At 43.9% G+C, this 24,436-nt stretch overlaps 1 protein-coding gene across 1 annotated transcript in view; it reads right to left on the bottom strand.

The window, feature by feature from the left end:
- Positions 1–1,205: 1,205 nt before the first annotated feature.
- SLC17A9 (solute carrier family 17 member 9) overlaps positions 1,206–24,436 on the bottom strand; it is a 36,453-nt gene continuing 13,222 nt past the window's right edge. Inside the window, exons 2-13 of the mRNA XM_020804610.3 lie at positions 22,739–22,936; positions 17,549–17,688; positions 16,083–16,182; positions 13,853–13,983; positions 12,446–12,542; positions 11,570–11,666; positions 9,180–9,267; positions 7,735–7,769; positions 6,372–6,487; positions 6,021–6,076; positions 3,970–3,999; positions 1,206–2,990 (exon numbers count right to left, since the gene is read on the bottom strand). Coding sequence (XP_020660269.2) covers positions 2,827–2,990; positions 3,970–3,999; positions 6,021–6,076; positions 6,372–6,487; positions 7,735–7,769; positions 9,180–9,267; positions 11,570–11,666; positions 12,446–12,542; positions 13,853–13,983; positions 16,083–16,182; positions 17,549–17,688; positions 22,739–22,936 — 1,252 coding nt within the window. The 3' untranslated portion in view covers positions 1,206–2,826. The remainder of the gene's footprint in view (positions 2,991–3,969; positions 4,000–6,020; positions 6,077–6,371; positions 6,488–7,734; positions 7,770–9,179; positions 9,268–11,569; positions 11,667–12,445; positions 12,543–13,852; positions 13,984–16,082; positions 16,183–17,548; positions 17,689–22,738; positions 22,937–24,436) is intronic.

Raw genomic sequence — 24,436 nt, forward strand, 5'->3', positions numbered from 1 at the left:
CTAACAATCGTGGAGATTTAATTTTTTTTTCAGCCTTGGACATTAAAAAAGAGGGGAGAATTCTTTATTAGACTAGAGTCGCCATGGACAAAGTATACTCTCAGAGCTGCTGGTAAAGTTGCTGAGATTCCCCCAGATCTTCCTGAAGCCTGAAGAAAAATGGTTGTCCAATAGCAAGCAATACCCCAGGAGCTTCTAGATCAGCGGTTCCCAACTTTAGGGAACCCAGATGTTCTTGGACTACAGCTCCCAGAAATCCTGGCCACTACACTTAGTGTTGAAGGCTTCCGGGAGTTTTAGTCCAGGAACATCTGGGGACCAAAGGTTGAGAAACACTGCTGTAGGTGAATGATTTGCCATAAAAACTTAATTCTGCTTGCTTGCTTTCCTTCCTTCCTTCCTTCCTACCTCCCTTTCTTTCCTTTCTGCCTACCTACCTTCCTCGCCCTTTTTTTTCACCTTTCTTTTCCTTCCTTCCTTCCTCTTCCCTTCCCTTCAAAATGATAGGTTGACTTTTAAAGAAGGTGGCCGGCTCAATTGTTTAGTAGTTTAGGTTGGGCGTTCAAATCCCCCGTGCTTCTTAGAAGAGCCAGCCTATGTAGCCATGGGCAAGCTGCATGGTGCCAGGAGGCCCCCAGAAGAAGGGAATAGCAAACCACTTCTGAGTACTCACTACATAGAAAGTTCTGGAAAGAAGAGTCAATTGACTTGATGGTACACTGTTGTTGTTGTTGTTACTGGTGATTTGAGGGGAGCCAAGACTTTTTCCCCAGTTTGTCAGGGTGGTGGTGAAAACCAAGCTGCAGACCTTTGGAGGCCGGCCGTTTCTGGGCTAGATCCACTGTTCCCAAAATGGAAGACACTTTGTCTTTCTCCTAAGGACCTTGATCTGCTCAAGGATCTGAGTTCCGAACCACCCTGTTGCTGTACCTTTCCTGTTGCATGCAGACTCCCCTCCCCCCAAAAAAAATTCTGGTAGGAATGCTTTTAGTCTATCTTGAATAAGGCACTTCTTTAGCCCACAATCATGAAAAAATGTTGTTGTTTTTTTAAGGCTGAGATCTTGGCTGTGAAGGAGGGCTGGCAGGCAAGCACTCCTGGCTGCCTTATTGGGTTAATGATTCCTTATTGTATTTAAAATACAATCCTGCATCTTTATTGTTCCTTGATACTACAGCAAGTGAAGTTCCTTTAGGTTGCCTCTGTAGCATTGCCATTTCCTCTCTTTATTGACTTTTTAAAGAACCACAACTCTTGTGCTTCATGTCTTAACAGCAGCAGAGCACAGTCTCCAAAGAACAATAAAATAAAATAAAATGTATGCACATGAGTGTGCACATGTACACACAGAGAATTAATAGTATGCAAACATGACATTGTGCTGGATTAGGAGTGAGAAACCTTTTCTAGTGACAGCATGGGAACTAGCCAATTCCATGCAGCACTTCAAGTTACAAAACCACACTCTCAGGGTTAGAGGAAGGAACCACAACAAGCTAGTGAGATTTGGTAATTCAAGGACAACCCAGGCACGTTATACACGGAATCTTGCAGAGTCCAGTATTTACAGAACTGTATCAGATCTGTATCTTAATTTTCCAAGAGTACAACGTTGTTTAAGTCAAAGGAGTTAAAATACTGGGTGGTTGGCCACTCTACATGCTAGCTCTGGGGGAAGAGTTTTCTGATGGAATTCTTCCTTCAACATAAACATTTTGCACCTTGATTGCTGGAGAAAAAATAAACTTTCCTATAATTGAAATACTTCCTTGAGTAGAAGATAAACATAAGAACTTGTAGAACTCTTCTACTCTTGTAGAAGATAAACATAAGAACAAGTTAGCAGCACCCAGAACACCCCGAATCCATCTAGTCATGCTAGTTGGGAAATTCTGGAAGCTGTAGACCCAACAACAATTGTTCCAGGCTTTACAACTGAGCAGGTATTTGGCATGTGCACAGACAAACATACATGGAGGGAGGGAGAGGGAGGGAGAAACAAAGATACATAGAGATTGACAGACAAACAGCCATCATCTGGAAGTCTGAGAGTTACAACTGAGAAAACCCAACCCAGCTTCAATCACGGAGGGCTTAAGGACCACGGATGAATACCAAGATGCAAGGTTTGGGGCCTGTTGATAAGTCTTGGCAAAGCTGAGCTGTGGGAGGTGAAGAGCAGGGAAATCTCACACCAGGGTGGAAGCAGACTCCGGACAGACAAACAACCGATTTGTGTGGACAAACAGCCTTTTCTCCAGGTCCAACAGGGTTAACCTTGGAGGGGGTCAGTCTTGATTTGCAAGCATAGCTTCCTCCAGTGCTGAATGCAGAAACCCTACCATGTCCATAAATTATCAAGCCATGATCTGGATAACCTCTATGGAGGCTACAAATAATAAAGACTCCTCTTTTTTTTAATATGGATAGTTCACGATTCAAGTTTCTGTGCTGATCTTGCTGTGAAATTCAGTATCAATTAATAAGATAGGGTTGCTGTTTTGTGGAGCGGGGCGTGGGAAAGTTGGCTGAAATTTAAACAACATAATTCCTGAGGGGAAAGGAACGACAGTCACCCTCCAGCAAAAGTACCCGGTCCACATTAACATCTTGCACTTCAGGAGCAAAACGGAACAAAAAGCACCACCGATACAGTTTAAAAGGTCAGGTAGGGCACCGGATAAGCCGAGAGCTGATTTGTTTAGTGTGCGGGTCCTCTTTGCTGCACAGCCAATCAAATCTGATCTTCAGCTTAAATTCCGTGTTTTGGCATTTTTGATTCCACCACCTTCCTGCCATTGACCTAATCCAGTCCCGGAGGAGGCTTTATAGATCGACACACGCAGTATCCAGGTCCACTCTGTGGGCTTTGCCAAAAATCAGAAACGCACAAAGTCCGAAGGCGTTCACCGCAGCTACGAGATTAAAAACAGACACCCAGGAACCAGTACTTTCAATCAAATGTCCGGCTAAGTACACACAAACGACACCTGCATGAAGAGGGAGAAAAGAGAGAAGTCTGTCATTTTTTTAAAAAAAACAATTAAATACAACTAGTGTCTTCTTTTTCAAGCTCCTGGCAGGAAAAAGAAAACAAGCATCTATCTATCTGGCTGAAAGCCGAAAGGGGGTGGGGAGAGAAGATTTGTTCAAAATATTATGCTGGAGGAGAGCTTTGTGGATACCCTATGAACTGCCGAAGCAAACAAACAAGCGGGCGCTAGACCAAATTAAGCCTGAACTTTCTCTGGAGGCAAAAATGATAAAACTGTTATACTTGGGCACATCACACAAAGGGAAGATTCTCGGGAAAACAAACAATAAGGCAAGGAAAAACTGATGGCCGCAGGAAAAGAGGAAGATCAAATATGAGAAAGATCAACTCAGTAAAGGAGACCACCGCCTTGAGTTTGGAAGACCTAATTTGGGCTGTACAAGACAGAACATTTTAGCGGTTGCTCATTCATAGGGTTGTCACAAGTTGGAATTGACTTGACAGCGCATCAGAACAACGTATCATTGTGTATGTTGCTACAAAGGGTAGTGGTAATTTACCCTGCCTTGGTTCTCATCAGCTTTCTCCCAAAGGAACCTGGGACCTGTAGTTTTCAGGGTGATATTGAGGTTATTTGGGGCTCAAATTATAGACTGTGGGATAATGTGTAGACAGAAACTTCAATGAAATTCTTTCTCTGCCTCCTCCACCCTCAAATGTTAGTCAGAAAAGTGTCCCACCCCACTGCAGCCTTCTGAAAAACAGTACCTAAAGGACCTAAGGATAATTCCCTTCAGCCCAGTTCATTTACTGGTATCATTCGTTAGGACACACCAGCTGTCCTCACAGCACCATGACTCCCACATTACTGTGAGTGGAAGGAATGCCTGGTGAATCTGTCTGTAGGCTGTGATGCAGACATTCCTAGCGGAAAGCTGAAAGGGAGGCGGACCGATTCTTGACCAATGACTTACCTAATAAAGCTCCACCGGTATTTGCCACACCTAAGGAGGAGGAGAGAGGAAACCATGACTCCAAAGGATGCTTTTAATCCCACGGTACTCTCAGAAAGCATCTGCTCACAATCAGCATCAGTTGGACCACTTATGAACGTTCTTTAACCAACAACAGAGCCTTGCCCCACTCCTATAGTCTGCTGGGGTGGCTAAGCAGTTTTTAGGCTTCTGGTGCTCACCTATAGAGCCCTTCACAGCTTGGGACCACGTTACCTGGAGGAATGTCTTTCCCCAAGGTCACCTACCGTCTCCACAAGGTCCTCCCAGGCAACGCTCCTTCAAGTAGCCTCTTCAAAGGAGGCAAGGAAATCGTCCACCAAATGTAGGGCCTTCTTTGCTGTGGCGCCAACGCTTTGGAACCGACTTCTCGTGGAGCTTCACCCAAGTCTTCCCCCTCCCCACATTTAAAAGGCTGCTTTACAAAGATTTTACAAAGACTTTACAAACTTGAATGGGGACGTGGTGGCACTGTGGGCTAAACCGCAGAAGCCTGTGCTGCAGGGTCAGAAGATCCGGCAGTCGTAAGATCGAATCCACGCAACGGAATGAGCACCCGTCGCTTGTCCCAGCTCCCGCCAACCTAGCGGTTCGAAAGCATGCAAATGCGAGTAGATAAATAGGGACCACCTCGGTGGGAAGGTAAACAGTGTTCCGTGTCTAAATCACACTGGCCATGTGACCACGGAAAGATTGTCTTCGGACAAACGCTGGCTCTATGGCTTGAAGAGCGGGATGAGCGCCGCCCCCTAGAGTCGGACACGACTGGACAAAAATTGTCAAGGGGAACCTTTACCTTTACCTACCTTTACAAACTTGCTTTACCCAGGTTTGTCCTGGGTTTATATGCCTTGCATGCCATGTTTTATTTTTATAATACAAACGTCTTAAAGGTTTTGTGATTTGTTTAATTGCTTTATTTATATATGATAATTACACGTTTTAACTTGCTGTAAACCACTCAGAATACTGCCCTGTGCTAATAGGGTTGCATATAAATTTAAGAAACAATAAAATAAATGAATGAATTTTAAAAAGAAAACCATTCTGTGCTGTCAAGAGGATAAGAAATTTAAGCCTCCAAGGTTTTATTATTATGTTAAAGGCCTTTAGGCTCATAGCAGAACTCCTACCTATTTGACAGAGGACTCGGTCTGATACCCTTTGCACATCATCTTCATCGTTATAGTTTACGTTTTAAATTTTATTTATTTATTTTGTTGTTGTTATTACCGCATGGCACTTTGCAACCTTATTATTTTGCGCCAGCATAAATTATTGTTATTTATTTTATGGATCAGTTAAATTTACTTTATATCCTACCTTTCCTCCGATAAGCTCAAGACTACATACAGTACATGGCTTTCTTCCTCCCCACATTATTGTCATAAATGACCCAGTGAGGTTAGTTAGTTAGTTAGTTAGGCTAACCCTGGCCCAAGATCACCAGAGAGGCCTCAGGACTCGGTGGGAACTAGAACCTAGATTTCCCAAGTCTCTAACCAACCAGGCGACCATTTTGTCTATTCCACACTAGCAGGTTTTTTTTTTTTTGAAATACAGTCGTGCCCTGCTTTATGATTATCCTGTTTAATGACGAATCTGCTTGATGGTGAGGTTTTTGCGATCGCTTTTGCGATGGTTTGAATTTGGTTTTTCCACTTTGCGATGATTGGTTCCCTGCTTCGGGAACTGATTTTCGCTTTACGACAATCAAAACCAGCTGATCATCGGGTTTCAAAATGGCCGCCAGCTGAAGAAAATGCCCCCCGCTGTGCTTAGGGATGGATTCCTCGCTGCACAGGCACCGAAAATGGCCGCCCCTATGGAGGATCTTCACTGGACGGTGAGTTTTCAGCCCATTGGAATGCACTGAACGGGTTTCAATGCATTTCAATGGGCTTTTTAATTTCGCTTTACAACATTTTCGCTCTACAGCGATTTTGCTGAAACGAATTAAGGTCGTAAAGCGAGGCACCACTGAACAGAAAAGAGGAAGTGTTTGCCCTTACCAAACAATAATCCAGCACATGATGGGGCCAGATCCTGTACGTTGACTGAGATGCCACTGTTTGGGGAGAAAAGAATAATCAGATTGCTCCAGTTTCTGAAAATATATGCTGTGACTACAATATTTACAGCACCACAGGTTTCTGAGGGCAATCTGTCACACATTTTCTCTAAGGTATGCAGCATAGCACATTCTTCTCAACGACCCTGTGAGGAAGGTCAGGCAAAAAGATGGCAACTTGTCCAACTCCTTTTCAGGATTGGGCAGAGATCTGAGGTCAGGTTTCCTTCACCCAAATCCACCCGCCCAACCCAATTGGTCATCAACGCCACACCCGGGACCTCGACGCTACCTGTGGTTGAAGGTCTGAAATCCGATACAGGCAGATGCAAACACAACGGCTCGGCAAAAGCTGGAGGTGTAACCTATGCCCAAAGCGAAAAGGCTGGAGACACCTGAACCGACAACCTCAAAGAAGGAGGAAATCAAAATAACTAGCATTAACTAGCTGTGGGTCTAGCGCCAGCAGTCTTTACAGAATATCTGATCATTACTAAATAATAGCAGACCTGGAAATACACCATCCCAGTCTTGTGAAGGATGGAGAACATAAACAGCATACAGTAGGACCCCTGTTCCTGAGGAATCAGTATCTGCTGATTCACTTATCCATAGCATCAAAATACAGTGGTGCCTCGCTAGACGCTTACCCCGCATGATGGTTTTTTCGCTTGATGAGGGTTTGTTTGTGATTGCTATAGCGATCGTAAAACGATGTTTAGATGGGTTTTTTCGCTATACGACGATCAGTTCCCTGCTTCAGGAACCGATTTTTCGCTACACGATGATTTGGAAACAGCTGATTGGCGGCTCTCAAAATGGCGACCCACTGTTTCCCGGACCTCATTTCGCAAGACAGGCACTGGAAAATGGCCGCCCTATGGAGGATCTTCGCATTACGAGCAGGTATTTCCCCTATTGGAACGCATTGATCAGTTTTCAATGCATTCCAACGGCTTTTTTTTCCGCTCATGACGATTTCACTCTACAGCAATTTCACTGGAACGGATTATCGTCATGAAGCGAGGCACCACTGTATTAAAAATATTAAAAGAAAAATCCTAGAAATATATATGTATTTCTAAAGATTAATTTACCAGAACATGGCCACTAGAGGGAGCCAGAGAGCGTGCTATGTTTAGTGTTCTCTATTAAAATAATGTTTGCTATACGGGTAATCTGAATTTTTCAACATCTACGGGGGGGGCGGGGGAAGAGGCTTGGAACCTACCCCTCACAGATATGGGGTCCTACTGAATATGATGCTCTTCCCACCGCTCACCACTTTTACATTAACAACCACCTTAGAAAGTATACCAGACGTATAACTAGGGAACAAGTCCCTGGTCACCTGATGAGCTTTACAAAGGAGCAGAGATTTCAGACCACGTCTCTGTGGTTAACAGTGGATATTCTCTGCATTTGGCCCTCAAGAGGTATTGAGCTTCAGCTCCTAGAAGTCCAATGGGAATGACCAGTGGTCAGAGATTCTGGGAGCTGAAGTTCAGAACATCCAGACAACCAGATTTTGAAAACTACAGGGATGTACCATGTTAGCTCTCACATGAAGAGTGAAAGTGATAGATCTGCTCACACAGAGATCTGGGGTCCCACCAACAACCCAACCCATTGTAATAATCAAGCTTGTTTCTCACCTGCATAACCTTGCGAACAGTAATTGGTTTATACCCTGAAAGCAGAAAGACAAGCAGACAATCAAGGCATGCTGGAAATAGATGACTTACGGAGTTGTGGGCACTTCTCAGCATCTTATATGAGCATTTTGCAAGTGTATCTTGCACAAATAAATTATCTAGTTTTACTATTGGCTCCATTTAGGAAATCCAGCGCTAGATCATCCTTTGGAAAACAGTTTTCAGTCCTTTGCTTGAAAACCTCCAAAAAGGGAAAGCTTATCATCTACCTACGTAACAGGCTGCATTGTTAAACTGTTCTTCCTGTCAAGAATGTTCTCCTGATATTCAACGGAAATCCACTTTGTTGTAACATAAGCTTATCGAATCTCACCTTCCCTTCTTGGACCAAATATGCCCGACCTTTCAGCTTGAAAACATTTTTTAAATAGAACCTAAATATATTTCTGATGCAAGTTTAAAGATTTTCTCAGCTTCAAAAGGCCTCTGAAAGAGAAATGCCTGAAGGTCAGCAAGACAGAGGCAAGGTGACCCTCCAGGGGGACTGGTTCAACTTACAGAGTTGATTTCACACTGACATCATCCTAAAACCTTAAAATACCTTGTTGCTACCAAGCTTTGAGAGAGATTGCTTTAAAGCATGGGTAGGGAGATCCGAAGATGGGTGATTTACAACAAATCACCAAGGTTTTGTGTTTTCGAAGCCTTTAACAGCAGCAACAAAATTACTCCCACCCTATATTATATGAATGAATGAATGAATGAATGAATGAATGAATGAATGAATGAATGAATGAATGAATGGAGGTTTTTGCAATAGATTCTAATCGGTGGATCTTTAGGTCTTAGTAAGTGTGGGTGGGTATTTGATCTTTATCACTGTGTACTGCATTCAAACAAATCCTGAATCATTAGCCAAATTGCCCTAATTTGAACCAATTTGTATGAGGCTATGTTCAGTTCCAGAGGACCACAAAGCAAATTTACAAATCAGTTCATGGGCAAACTACAAACTGAATTAGATGCAGGAGCTACAACTTGCATCAACCTTATCCTTTTTTGCGGGGGGGGGGGGGGGAATCAAACATTCATTGTATATAGTACACAAATCCCTGAAGCTAATTATCCAAAATTTAACAGTTTTATTCCTGTGAATAACTCCACTGACTTATAACCCGCCTTCCTTTCCAAAGTAGGGATAAAGTCAGCTCACGACAAGATTAACTAGAAAGGTAGAGATAAGATGCAAAAGATAACATTAAAAGACACAGTGTGAGTCTTTCTGCCTCTTCAGTCCATCTTTTCCTAAAGTCAAGACTATGATGCTTCAGTGGAAGAAAAGAAAGGCAATTTCCCCATTCTTCATACCAGAAAAAAAAGGGGGGTTGTTAAATTTCAGCTCTGCATGGATTGTTCAAAACTGAAAGAGCCAAAAGACAAATTACCTTGACTGATGCATTGGTCAGAAAGAAATCCACTGAACAAGCTGGTTGGAATCGCCACAAGCCACGGAACTACATTAAAGATCCATCCCTAAAATAAAGAAAGAAACATGGAGATATGTGAACAGTGATGTTGCTAACAAAGGGGCAGAGAGCACAGAGCAGAGCAGACCAGCGAGATGATGCAGCGTGACTCCGCTTCAAAACTTTACTACCTTATGATCTGACATTGTGGCTTTGGCCTGTTAAGTCATCTAGGCTGGAATCCTACTGGTGTTCATGTAACGTTTGTGTAACCTGCCGTAGCTAACTGCAGCTAATTGATAAGGTGCCACACTGTATTTTAGTTGCACACTCAAGCATGTGACCAAGCCCACCACTGTGATGCACCCCAGCAATTACTTGCAATTAGCCTTGATAAGCTATGTAAGCCTTAAGTGAACATCAGCAGGATTCTGGGCACAGGAAGCCACTTGATACAGAGTTAAAACCCAGAGGTTGAAAAAAAAATCCTTTTTGGACCAAAAAAAGGGATCCCCTTCCAAAACAGGCTGGTCAAAATAGCCACAGGTTGGGTGAGGGATATTGTGAGTTGTAGTCTATGAAATAATATTTCTGAGCTTTAGATACCACTGGTCCGTCACTTAGTTTTAGCTCCATCGGTCTTCCTACAACTCCCATCAAAGCAGCAACAAACCCTCAATGTTCACCAGACACCAGGGCCAGACCTAATGTTTGAGGGAGAGCCATTAAGTGCAGGGACATACACAATGGGTGGGAGCTGATCTAATAATCTTTACTTTGAGCTCTAGAATAGAAACACCCACATGTGCGAATTCACAGGTGGCCACCTGAAGAATCACAGTTACAGGTAAGTAAGCTGTCCTTCTAAGGCTGGCGCCTACTACATCCGAACTAATTTACAGACAGGAAGAGTTTGTTTGTCATGCGCAGGTCTAGTCAGTAGGTGGCACATGTTTACTATGTTAAGTCTTTCTAAAAATGCTTCCCCCCCCTCCCCAAAGGCTCTGTGTGTCCGTCCTTCCCACTTTTTTTTCATGTTTATTAAGCAGTTCCCTCATGCAAGCAAATCCTTTTCCCCCAAGACATTAAGAACCACTGAAAACAGGAATTAAACAAGCAAAACCCAATTCATATCCTGTGGAGTTCTTTGGTAATGGGACGAGACTTCTGAGACATATACATCCTCAGAGGTGAAATGTAGTCATCCTCATCTTAGAACAGCAGAGCTGGAAGCGACCCTAGGAATCATCAAGTCAAGGAGGCCCAGGTGGGGAATTGAACCCCCAACTTCTAGAGATCTACCCACTAAGCTGTCCAGCAATTTAAAATCTGCCAAACTGACCCCTACAGCTCCTACAGTGGGGTCTTGACTTGAGAACTTAATCCGTATTGGAAGGCGGTTCTCAAGTCAAAAAGTCTGTAGGTCAAGTCTCCATTGACCTACAGTGCATTGAAAACCGATCAATCCCGTAACAGGCCGTTTTTGTACCATTTTGGTTTTTTTCTGGTCTGTAAGTCAAATCTCAGTCTGCAAGTCAAACCTAAATTTTGCGGCCAGAGAAGTCTGTAACTCAAAAAGTCTGTAAGTCAAGCCGTCTGTAAGTCAAGGGTCCACTGTATTTTGGAACTTGCTTTAAACAGAGAAACTTTGCCTGAACATTTGGCCATAGATTTTGGACCTTTGGGGTTTTTTTCCTGCTCTACCCCAACTCTATAATGGCCAGCTTGATGAAGACCAGTTAGGAGTGGAACACTAGCTTCTCTTTGCAATATTTTGATGCCTTAATAAGCGTATCATCCAGCCTCATCTTTATATCGTATATGAGGAACATATGGTGCTTTTTTTTTTCTTGTATGCTTTGTGACGTGGGTGGCTTTGCCTGATTTTTCATGGTATTTTTCATATGAGCCCTTAGCTGAAAGTAACAATGCATTACATATTCAAAAGATAAGCACCAGAGATAAGCCTGAGAGCAGGAATGACCTCTCTTCCTGCTACCAACAGGAATTAGCAGGAGGAAAATCCATGGGGACTGAACTCAGGTTAGGAGCAGAGTATCGGCTGCAGTACTGCAGTTTAACCATTGGAGCACGAGGCTCCTATACAACGTTCTACAGGGATGGAAATACACATTTGCAGGGAAATATTTATACATTTACAGTTTCTCATGTTCACGGGTACCGGGGGAGGTGGTGGTGGAGAGAAGCTATTTTTCCTTCCTGAATGATATTGAGAACCTTGGCACAAAGGTAACACAACTGTTGCAAAACAAGTACCAACTTTTCCTGTTGCAAACCTAAGAGAACATAACTTGGCAAAACGGAAAGGAAAAACAACCTGGCCTTCGTGGCCCCCAGGCCAACCTTACCTTTGAGTCTGGAAATGTTTCTGTGAAAAATGTCGGGAGCCAGGAGAGGAGGGTGAAGAAAGTGCTTGCCGCACACAGCTGGGCAACAATCACTGCCCTAGAGGTATCCAGGAGAGGGGAAGAAAACCAGAAGCAGAGCCTTAAGGAGGTGGGACAAACGCTCATCCACTGTAGTTAAGACTGGAAAAGGAAGAATACCAAGCAGTTCATAGGCAGAGCCCCTGCTGCTCATTTTACACCATTCCTTCCATGTGTGTCTTCCCCTCTTTGTACAAACTCAAATGCATGGGGAACAAAGCAAGGGGGTGCCTGTTCAACCATCCTCATTTCGCCTCTGTGTGTTCAGTATTCTAGTTTTTCCAACTTCACGTGCTGCCTTGAGCAGGCTCAGTTGGGAGGGACCTTTCTGGAATGGAGCAACAGTCCATGTATTCTGCATAAACCAATCGTTCTTCCCCTGCTTCTGAGTTCAAAGAGAGCCCCGCTTCTCTCCTCTAAGGGTTCTCCCTTCCCCCCCCCCCCAAATGTCTGTTGAAAGCAGACTCTCATTGAAAGCAGTCGTGTTGGTCAGCCTGCTCTTTGCTCCGTTCAACTGTAAGCAAACGAAAGACTTTTATTCTTTCTCCTATTGATATCTCAGAGTGAGTTATGGAGACCGTAGGTGCCAGTTAATGAGAAAAAGGGCTGGACTTAGGCGGGGAACTTGAAGCTATTCTACCTGCACCACTGCTGCACAGCTAGAGGAATTCTACCAGAAGTTCAAAACTCTGCAGCATTCACTAAGATTTTTGTATAGGGAAGCCTACACTCATACAAACGGTACATGCACAACTGTGGGCTCTTCACACAGCAGATGACTGCACGACAATGACTCACCAAACTGGAGGCCTTTTAAATATTTGTTTCCAAGGCACTTTGGTCTGTTTGGATAAGGAGAGGCCTTTGGCTAAATCTTCTAATGGGATTATGATTTCTGCAGGAAGGAAAAGAGAACAAATCTAAGGCCGCGCTTACGTGATAATATAAGACAGATGCACCGGAGTTTAGGAAAGCTACAGATCCCACAAAATCCTCCAATCAGCCCCCAAAGCTGCCTTTTCTAATATTTGGTGAGCATCTACAGCTAAGAAGCCATAGCAAACCACTTTTCCTATTAACCCCTTGCCAACCGCAAACTATACAAAGGAGAGAAATACAGAAATTTAGAGTGGAAAGGGACCTCCCTCCTCCAGAGTGATCAAACCCAACTCTCTGCTGATGTAGGAAACCTCCAGCTGAAATCAGCTTCACAGATGTCAAGCCAAATTCTGTTTAAAAACCTCTAGAGAACCAGAACCTGCCATCACTCAACACAATCTATTCCACCATCAAATAGCTCTTACTGTTGAGAAGTTCTTCCTAACATTGAGTTAGTCCTCCTTTCTGGTCATTTGAATCCACTGAGTTAGAATCTGCCCTCTGGAGCCACAGAAGGCAAGGTTGCTCCCATGACAGCCCTTCCATTATTGGAAGATGGACTATCGTATTAAAGCGTGCTGCTTATGTGTTGTCCTATAGTGCTTAAGGCACTCTCTGAGCAGCTTACAATTTAACAAATTAAAAACATTGAAGAACCCATTTAAAACATATAAAAACAGATTTAAAATATTTAAAAATAAATCCAACGCATTATCCAAATACCATGTTTCCTCGAAAATAAGAGAGGGTCTTATATTAATTTTTGCTCCCAAAAACACATTAGGGCTTATTTTCAGGGGATGTTTTATTTTTTTCATGTACAACCACTTACCTTGATTCAAAGACAGTCCTGTCATCTTCTGGTGGCTGCACAAGGGTGGAGAGTGGGGTTTCCCTTCACTGGGGCTTATTTTCGGGGTAGGGCTTATATGACGAGCATCCTGAAAAATCCTACTAGGGCTTATTTTCAGTTTAGGTCTTATTTTTGGGGAAACGGCACCAGCTTTTTGGGGGGATGCAAAAAAATGACCCATCGGGACCCCATTAATTTGTTGTGTCTGCTTGTGTCTGGCATATAGCAGGGGGTTTATACATAATTCAGATTTTTCATAACATCCCTCTCCTCTGCCACTGTCTTCTGTTGGAGCCGGTGTGTCCAGAGGCCTTGTCTCTTTGAGATGAACGCGTGCACTGTCAATGGAGTTGGCCTATCCCCTAAATGACAGGCACACAATTGACAGACGCCTCACACATTTCTGGTTATAGGCCTTGGTGAACCTGAACAATCAGAGAGGGGTGGCACAATGAGTGGAGAGGCACGTCTACCTTGTTCGTTCAGGAGATATTTGCACATGCAGTACACCCACAGCAAGGTTAACACGCCGGAGAAGTAGAAGACGCTTTGCCATCCGTACCAGTCCAAGAGAAGCGATCCTGCTGCTCCCATGACCAGTGTTCTGAAAGAGAATTAAGAGGGCATGCTTGTTTCCCATTCTTTACTCGTAACAAACAACTCAAGAGAGAGAAGAGGAATTAACCTGGACAGACCCCATGACTCTGCAGCTGCTTAGAATTGTGTCGGCTGGCTTCCTAACATAGACAGGAAAGTGGGCAGCTTGTTGGCTGTATCAGGCCCGAGGAAACCTCTATCTATCTGCAGCACCAAACTTTTCTCCATCACAATCTACCTTTGTGGTTCAGAGTGGCGATGTTGCTTTGATGCTTGGCTTGTGTTCCCTAAATGGCACTTGGAGACAATCTGCATTGAAACCGTGACCCTTCTGGGGAGAGGGGATGCTTGCCACCCACGCTACGCCACTGGACGGCTCACAAGGGTTGGTGGCAGGGCTTCTGCTGGTATAGCCAGAGGGTGCCCAATTTAATTACCAGATTATATGCTGAACGCTGGCCAGAATTTATGCCAGCGTTCAGCATAATTGCATAAATGCTGGGTTTTATTCGTTTGGTAGCCAGCCAATTGCTGTCAACAAATGAGCTCCCACTTGCTTTCCTAGTCGTGTGCCAAGTTGGACAACTGGCTCGTGGCTAGGAATGCAAGCCACAACTGATTAATGAGAAGTTCACCGCCATGATTTACTCAATCATAGCTACACTGGCATAAATCCACAACAGGATTCTGGCCAGTTAAAGCTCTTCTGGGACAACTGCAGAAGGCAAGCCTAATTTGTGTCTTGACTACAGTGTGGCAGCAAAAGGGTCAGTTCCCCTCATTCCACACACCATGGTCCCATTCACAGCTGCCATTGGCCCCTGCTCTAAAGGAAGTTCTTCTCACACAGCAAAGAGAAGCTGTAACACAGAGGAAGCATCAAAATCCCCAGAATTCCCTAAGAAGTATATTTAGTGGTCAGTGACCAAGTTGGGCTTCTTGGGAGGAAAGTGATGACAAATCTTGACAGCATCTTAAAAAGCAGAGACATCACCTTGCCAACAAAAGTCCAAATAGTCAAAGCTATGGTTTTTCCTGTCGTGATGTATGGAAGTGAGAGCTGGACCATAAAGAAAGCAGACCGCCGAAGAATTGATGCCTTTGAATTGTGGTGCTGGAGAAGGCTCTTGAGAATCCCCTGGGTTGCAAGGAGAACAAACCTATCAGTTCTAAAGGAAATCAACCTTGAGTGCTCACTGGAAGGACAGATCCTGAAGCTGAGGCTCCAGTACTTTCGCCATCTCATGAGAAGAAAAGAGTCCTTGGAAAAAACCTTGATGTTAGGAAAGTGTGACAGCAAGAGGAGAAGGGGACGACCGAGGATGAGATGGCTGGACAGTGTCTGCGAAGCAACGAACATGAATTTGACACAACTCCGGGAGGCAGTAGAAGATAGGAGGGCCTGGCGTGCTCTGGTCCATGGGGTGACGAAGAGTCGGACACGACTAAATGACTAAACGACGAACGATGACCAAGTTGGCCGAGGGATTCTGGGAGTTGCAGTCCAAAACGTATCTGGCAATAAGTAGAGATGGGAACTAACCAGTTTGTCCCAGTTCGTAAAGGAGGCAGCACAGGTGCTGCTGTTCCCTTCTTGCACCTGCTCTGACTGAATCAGCCACTTTCCAGTGGCTTCCATCATCATCTCAACTGATCTTCCAGTCCTGGCAGCAGCTCAGGCTTCTCTGGCCCCGCCCACTTGGCTGATCTGCCAATCAGACAAAAAGGCGGTGCAGAGGAGTCTGTGCTCTTGCTTGTGACTGGGAGATTAGCTGAGGAGGTGGGGAAAGCAAGCAAGCTGGGCCTGGTGAGGGGCTGATCAGCTGAGGAGGCAAGGGAGAGGAGCAGCAGCACCTGTACTGCCACCTTTACAAACTGGGATGAACTGGGATGAATTGGTTTGTCCCCATGTCCAGCAATAAACAAAACCAAGCTGGCAATGGACAGTTAAATTCTTAACATCACCTGTTAAGCATCACCATAAAACCAGCCAAGATTCTGCCCATTATTCAGTTGAAACTAGTTTTTAAAAAATAGAGAAGAGGGAAAGAGTAGAACTTATCTGATGCATTCTCATGTCCTCATTCTCCGCTCAAACCAACTCACCCAAACTGAGATCCAGTACCAACAGTGCTGTACGTGAAGGCCCTTTCATTCTCCCGCACCTTCCGGGAAAACAGGCTGGCCAAAGCAGGAAAGTAAACCCCTGATCAAAAGGTGGGGAGGAAGACAAAAAGAGACTCCTTTATAACCCATAATTAGTTTGGGGCAGTTGCAGTAAACGATCCACATCACCATGGATTGTCACATAACCTTTTCCTCATAAGGAAACTGGACTTTTGTTTCCACAGGTATAATGCACCCTTTATCAAAGTTTCTTTGGTGACAACTTTCTCCTCTGCAGTTGGGCTGTTGTGAACATTCTGTGACATCACAACCACCTGGCCATTGGCTGGAAGAGGCTGGAAGAGGCCATGCACTCTCTAGCATCTCAAGCTTTTTGTGTAAACAGCTAAAGAGCCTGCCTGGTGCTTACTCCACACCCAGGGACACACAGAGTACTCACCCTGTGCCTCTCTGGCTATAGTAACATCCTCCTCCTACATGTGAAGGATGGCCATACAGAGTAGACTGACCCAAGTCATTCTGTGTCAGTGGCAATCCTGATTTTCCAGTTTCCCTACTCATGTGGGTAGCCTCAATGGATAGCAGAACCTCTTGACCTGAGATGCGTTGACCTTCACAAGTTGAGAGCTCAGGGATTTGGCCTCTGGGCTTTGGCCAGCAGAGTCTGGCAAATCAGCTGTGCCTGCCCATTTCTCAAGACTGAAAATCTGGCCAGGATGACATATACCTTGATAACTTTACAACTAGACTACTAACGTCTACTCTAGATTAGGCTGCCCATGAAGACTGTGCAGAAGCGTTTGTCCAGAATGTGCCATCCATACTGTTAAGAGGGGCTGTGTATGTGTAACATGTAACTCCCTTATGGATTCCAGCTTTGTTTTTTCATTGTGTAAATCAAAGTGCTGGCTTTCAGACATCACAAGGTTTTAAACTAAGAAATTGGAAAGGTTAGTGCCTCCCACAGAATCCTGGTTGCCACAATCTTCATTAGAAGCCCTTCTACATAACATTCCCAGTTGTATGTTTATTTGTGACTGGGAACAGGGCCTTTTCAGTGACTGCCTCTAAGATGCCCTACCTGAGGGACTCTCTACCTCATGGAGACCTACCTACCATTTGGTCTTGCAAACAAAACCCTACCAAGCAAATCAAGATTGCACCAGAACACATATTTGCTTGGACTTCCGTTCATACACCTGTGGACCCAAACAATTGTGTCCAGCGTCAATAGATCAGGAATAGATTGTCAATCCAAATTCTGGCTTTTGGGGGATAGATTTAATGGGGCTGGAAAGAAGGAAGGAGTCCCAAAAGAGAAATCTTCTCTTGCTACAGGAGTTATTAAAAGTCCTCCTTTGCGGCTATGGGTTTCACCCAATGTCTCCCCCACCTCCCCCACCATCTCCTGGGCAGATTCAACTCTCAAAGGCCGACTGTCTTACCTTGCAACAGCCCCATGAGGAACCGAGAAAAAGTCATCAGGGCGAGGTGAGCAGAGCCAACATAGATGAGCAGAGGGGTGAGGGCACTGATAGATCCCCAGGCTGAGGCAGAGAGAAGGAGAACTTTCTCTCCTCCTATCCTAGAAAACAGAAGAGAATCAGGGTGTTGACCGCAAAGGGGTTTAAGTGCCCTCCTGGGTTAGTGTTCAGCATCAAAAGCAATGCCTTTAAATCAACAGGGTCTGGAAGTGGCGCATAGGTTGTATCCGCCACTGTCTATGAAAGGGCAAGGTCTCTTAGGTCTGCATCATGGACATGTATTGGATCAGTTCACACATTCCATAGAGCACGTATACCCCCAGGAGTTTGTACCAGGATATTTAGGAGTATATGGGGGGGAAACTGAATAATGGTGGGAATTGGCACATACGTCAATGGTGTAAGATAAGATACAAGTCAAAAGCTGTGAAATATTAAACCTTATGACGAGTACCGGAGTGGTTTTTCATCATTATTTAACTTCGAGGTACCCTCACTACGCTCCTGCCAACCTAGCCATTCGAAAGCATGTAAAAATGCGAGTAGATAAATAGGTACCACCTCGGTGAGAAGGTCACGGCGTTCCGTGTCTAGTCGTGCTGGCCACGTGACCACAGAAATGGTCTATGGACAAAACGCTGGCTCTATGGCTCGGAGATGGGGATGAGCACCGCCCCCTAGAGTCGGACACGACTGGACTAAATGTCAAGGGGAACCTTTACCTTTACTATGTCATTTGGGCGACTGGTGTAGAGTCTCTCCCTAAATGTGTTGCGAACGCACCATTACGGCACGCATGCTCATCAGTGCACCCATCACAAGCTTGGCTTTCATTCTTCTCTGCTTCATGAACATTTGAGTGCTGTCGCACTGGTACCAGTGTATACATAAGAGGGCACCTCAGTCAATCCCATGAGTGACTTCTTCTGAGATGTATTTATTTGAATTCATTGTAACTTTCATTTTGAATGTAAATATACACACACGGCCTGTTCACCTTATTATTTCATTGCTTTTTAATCCCATTATTGCGCTATTTGTTTCGTTACAACATATACATTTGAAATAACAGCAACCATACTAACAATGAACATTTTGCTATCATGAAGGGTACAGTTTATGGAAATGGGCTGTCAAGGGGTGCGCACGTGAAAAAAGGTTGGAAACCACTGAGGAACAGACAGTGTGCGCCTATGATCTGGTACTGCCACCTCTTACCCACCCGTGGATCTGCTTCTGATGGATGGCAAAATGTCCTAAAATGAGAATTAATCCACAGGCCACAAAAACGTTAACCATTCTGCAACCATATCACCGGTGATCCAATACTGCAGATGAGCTAAGCTTCTCTGTTGGCTTTACGTGACTTCGTTTGTTGCAGTGCGAACAAACGGTGCTGCCAGTTGCTCACTGAATGATCAGGTGGTACAATGTCATCTCCATGTGTGTGTGCATTGCATTATAATGATCACATGCCGTCAAGTCAATTCTGACTTATAGCAACACATTGCCTTCTTCTGGGGCTTTCTTCTGCAGCTTGCCCAAGGCCACACAGGCTGGCTCTTCTCCTTGAAGGCACAGTGGGGAATCGAACTCCCAACCTCTTGACTCTGCAGCCAGATATCTAAACCACTGAGCTATTCAGCCAGCATGTGGTACCTTAATGTGCCTGAGGCAGAGAAGAAAGGTGTCCCACTGGATCCACCCTCCAAGGTTTTGCAGCGCTATTGTTCCAACCATTAGGTGTGGCCTTCACAAAGAGCACCTCTATCTACAAAGACTTTCTGTGAGTCCTGGAAGCTGAAATGACGAGGATTCCAGAATGCAGGGAAAGCCAATGTGCATAGAAGTTTAATTGAGTGGCTTTCCTCTGCAACACATCCATGCCTGGTGTGCCGATGAAGCATTGTGGAAGCATGCAGGCCAGTGCTGCGCCCTTTCATGTCAATACCATCCCAGTCGCAAATTGACTGTCCAAAGGAAAGGCAATAAATATTAAATAAGAGATAAAACAAAACCAAAAAAAGTCCTTCTGTTCTCACTAAACTGTATTAAATAACTATTTAATTATTCCTACAGTAAAAAGAACTGCATCAGGTAACTGATGTTTGATACTGGAGTTTCGCATTCTCAAAGGAATTTTCATGTTTTAGTCACCGTCTGGCGTGCCACGGTATAATGATGTTGAAGTTTCCGTGACCCCAGGCAAGTTTTGTCATCATCAAAAGATTACACTTTGGGGAAGCCAATTCTTAAAAGTTTCAGCAATTATAATGCCAAATGCTTTAAATTCTGGCCCTATCTACCGAGACCTCACCTACTGAGAAAAGGTAGGACTTTGAGGCATGCTTTGTTAGGAAGTCCATTTTTCTGTCTCGGGGCTGGAAAGACAAAGGGAGAAATATTTCGGGGCCCAAATCCTATACACTCACACAGCTGTGTGTGTCAAGTGTGTAAGGGTTTCGTCAACTCTGGCAGCTACTCTTTTTCATGACCAGATACACACTGGTTGAGAATACAGGCATGTGATGGTTTCCACAACTGACAGGAGACACTGTGGTGTGTGATTGCACTAACAGTTTTTCCCCAAACAGATTTTGGCCTGAGGGTTTAACACCGCCTAATTGCAACAGATCAACAAATCCATGTTGTCAAATGCTGACTGGTTAAAATATATAAATCCTGCAAAACAAATGTATTACTCTTTTAATTTTTTAAAAAATGTCTTGCATGAACTTTAATGGTTATTGGGTAAACAGTATAGGTTGACTGGATAGCTCAGTGACTTAGGTAACTGGTTGCAGAGCCAGAGGTTGGAGACTGGATTCCCTGCTGGGTGTCCTGCAAGTACAGCCAGCCTGTGTAGCCTTGGGCAAGCTCCAGAAGAACAGTAAGACACTTCTGAATTTCCTCTACCTGGAAAACCCTGAAAAAGGTCACCGAAAGTCACAACCGACTTGATGGCACACTATTATTATTATGAACAGTATGGTGGACAGAATCCCCTTGTTGATTTACCCTTACGTGAGGAAAACTGCATACGTTTTGATAGCAAATTGCTGCTAATTAACAAGATGCTAGTCGCATTGCTGGGCCTGAATCGATGAATGTAACCAGCATATTAATCACTGGCCATTTGTGATAAAGGCTTATATGATTTATCTTACGTAAAGTAAAATCATCAAGAGGATTCTGGCCATTTGTATTGTTATGTCATCATTATCCTAATGGGCATTTATTGTTTTTCATAAATGGCAGATTCACATCTTCAGAATTTTTTTTAATACTGAAAATTCTTCATGGTTGAAGAATTATTTTTATAACAATATACTTCATATAGGGACGTGGTGGCGCTGCGGGCTAAACCGCAGAAGCCTTTGTGTGCTGCAGGATCAGAAGACCAGCAGTTGTAAGATCGAATCCACGCGACAGAGGGAGCTCCCGTCACTTTGTCCCAGCTCCTTGCCAACCTAGCAGTTTGAAAGCATGTAAATGCGAGTAGATAAATAGGTACCATCTCGATGGGAAGGTAAACAGCGTTCCGAATCTAAGTCGTGCTGGCCACGTGACAACGGAAACTGTCTTCGGACAAACGCTGGCTCTATGGTTTGGAAATGGGGATGAGCACCGCCCCCTAGAGTCGTACACAACTGACTAAAATGTCAAGGGGACCCTTTACCTTTACCTTATACTGCATATAAATGTTTAATTATCATTTTTTTTAAAAAACTTAGTGGTCAAAATCTTTTTGCTTAGCATAGTTTGTACGAAACATGGTGCTTGGGGAAAGTTTTTGTGGATACCCTGTATCAGCTGAAAGACAAACAAGTGGATTCTATGTCAAATCAAGCCCAAACTTTTTCAGGAAGCAAAATAAGGGACAAAACTGAAGCTGTCATACACTGGCCACATCATGAGAAGGCAAGATGCAGATTGAGTCCAGATATCGCCTCTGGAAAAGGCGATAATGCTAGGAAAAGCTAAAAGCAGCCAAATATGAGATGGATTGGCTCTGTAAAGGAAACTACAACCTTGAATTTGCAAGAGTTCAGCAAAGCTGTTAAGGAGAGGACATTTTGAAGGTCACAGTTGTCATAGTTCAGAAGCAATTTGGTGGCAGGTAGCAACAACAGTGTAGTAAATCACACCAGATTAGGCTTATTGAATGAATAGGGATTTGGTGAGTCAATTCCTCCATAATTTCCATTGATTCAAACAGGCCTACTATAATTCCAGTTTACTTTAGCGTAACAACTCAAAATTAGAGTAGGCCTATTTGAATCCATGGAACTTTTGGAGGAGTTGATTCTCTATATCCCCATTGATTCAATGACACTGTTCAAGTGCAATTCCCTACACTAAGTAACGGTATGTTGGCCATGAAATAAATATATAAATAATTGAAATGTTGCCAAATCACACAAAATCAAATCCTTGATTTTAAGATTTGATACTCAGCCAGTATTTGATAGCATCTCCTAGTTAACATTTGGTGTCATTTTTACCATATGTAGATGATGTGTAATGAAGGGTTTCTTGTTATTTTATATGTCTGTGATTTTATCATGATTTTATTTGATCATATTTGTATTTTAAACAATTGTTACGGCTTTTAGCTAATACAATAAACTTGAACTTGACCTGACTGGATGTGCAGTAGGATTTAGTTTTTTTAAAAAGGTGACATGAAATGTGAGTTAATATCAGATATCTGAAGGGTGTGTGTGTGTGTGTGTTCATGTTCTTTACCATTAAGTTGGAACTCACTCATAGCAACCCTAATAGGGCTTTCAAGGTAAGTGAGATATTCAAGGGATGGTTTTGCCAGCTCCACTCCCCCACTGAGTTTCCATAGCCAAGTGGGGATTCGAACCCTGTTCTCCAGATTCCTAGTCTGTCATTCTATCCACTATACCACACCGGGAATCCAGTGTCATTACCTCATAGCTAAAGCTCTACCCAAAGAGGTGCAAATAAAAACGAGAACACTTAAATTTATAAATTATGCTTTGTGCTCAAAATTATCAGTGCTTTGCAATCAAAACTTGCAAAGCAAAAGAAATCATAATCAATTGAATTTTGAATCGCAATGAATAGTGCTGTTCGTTCTAGTGGTTATGAGATGCAAGGAAATTCAGTTATTGTCCATACCGATCGCTCAGGTGGCCTCCAACGATCTGAGTTAAGCAGTAGCCCCAGAAAAAGCTGCTCAGCACGATGCCGGACTGTTTCTTGTCCCAGTCAAAGCGAGCGCTCATGGCAACGACACAGATGGGCATCGTGACTCTTGTGCAGTAGAGCAAGCAGGTCCCGAGCAGCAGCATCAAGGTCCATATTCGAGATTCAGCCCTGCAAACATCAGAAGACAAACAAAGTTTAACTGAGAGCAAGCAAATAAAAAGCAGAGACATCACCTTGCCACCTAAAGTCCGAATAGTCAAAGCTATGGTTTTTCCTGTTGTGATGTATGGAAGTGAGAGCTGGACCATAAAGAAAGCTGACCGCCGAAGAATTGATGCCTTTGAATTGTGGTGCTGGAGGAGGCTCTTGAGAGTCCCCTGGACTGCAAGGAGAACAAACCTATCAATTCTAAAGGAAATCAACCCTGAGTGCTCACTGGAAGGACAGATCCTGAAGCTGAGGCTCCAGTACAGTGGGGTCTTGACTTGAGAACTTAATCCGTATTGGAAGGCGGTTCTCAAGTCAAAAAGTTCTCAAGTCAACTCTGCATTTCCCATAGGAATGCATTGAAAACCATTTGATCCGTATCTGCTCTTTTCCGTCCATAGAAACTAATGGGAAGCTGCTATTCCGCCTTCGACCACTAGAGGGGGATATTTTGTTTCTTTTTTTCTTAGGTCAAGAAAGGTTCAGGGAAGGCAGGGAAAATACAGTCCAGGCAGTTCAGTACCAGGCAGTCCGAGGACTGACTCCCAATCCACTCTCTAAATGCTGGGAGGAGTGAGGAAGCAGACAGGCACCCTTTTCACTGGCCAACAGTTAACTGAAAGTTCACATTTTGCACTTTCCCTGCCTCCCACATGGTTTTTTTCAGTTCTTAACTCAAATCTAAGTACTTAAGTCAAGTCAATATTTTCCTATGAGAGCTGTTCTTAAGTCAAAATGTTCTTAACTCAAGCCGTTCTTAAGTCAAGACCCCACTGTACTTTGGCCATATAATGAGAAGAGAGGACTCCCTGGAAAAGACCCTGATGTTGGGAAAGTGTGAGGGCAAGAGGAGAAGTGGACGACAGAGGATGAGATGGTTGGACAGTGTCATCGAAGCGACCAACATGAATTTGATCAAACTCCGGGAGGCAGTGGAAGACAGGAGGGCCTGGCATGCTCTGGTCCATGGGGTCACGAAGAGTCGGACACGACTAAACGACTAAACGAACGAACGAAGCAAATATTTCAAATTCATAGCTGCACAATTAGGACGCTGAGCTAGAAACTGTGATAAACTGTCATCTTCTTAGGAAGAACCTGGCATATTATAAGCATGGGCCCTGGTACTAGTTACAGAAATTGCATCCAGATAATATCAGCCATCTCTTTAAAAATGTTTCTAGTCCTTAACATTGCCAGTGTATTTGTTTGCGGTAATTCTCCCCAAGAATGGCACAGTAGATGGGGTGACACACTAAGACTCAGAAGACCTGGATTCAAATCCCCATTTGACCATGGAAACCTGCTAGCAGGTGGCACTGGTAAAACTACTCTCACGACTTGAAAGCTCTGTTAAGATGATCTTAAGAATTATATGAGCAAGGCTTTGCTTTTTCAGGCTTTGCATCAAGTTATGTAAGAATTAATTAAGTAGTTAAGTGCCAGTAAGTCAATTTCAAC

The sequence above is a fragment of the Pogona vitticeps genome, chromosome 4 (genome assembly GCF_051106095.1).
Source record: "Pogona vitticeps strain Pit_001003342236 chromosome 4, PviZW2.1, whole genome shotgun sequence".
In the NCBI taxonomy this organism is placed as follows: domain Eukaryota; kingdom Metazoa; phylum Chordata; class Lepidosauria; order Squamata; family Agamidae; genus Pogona; species Pogona vitticeps.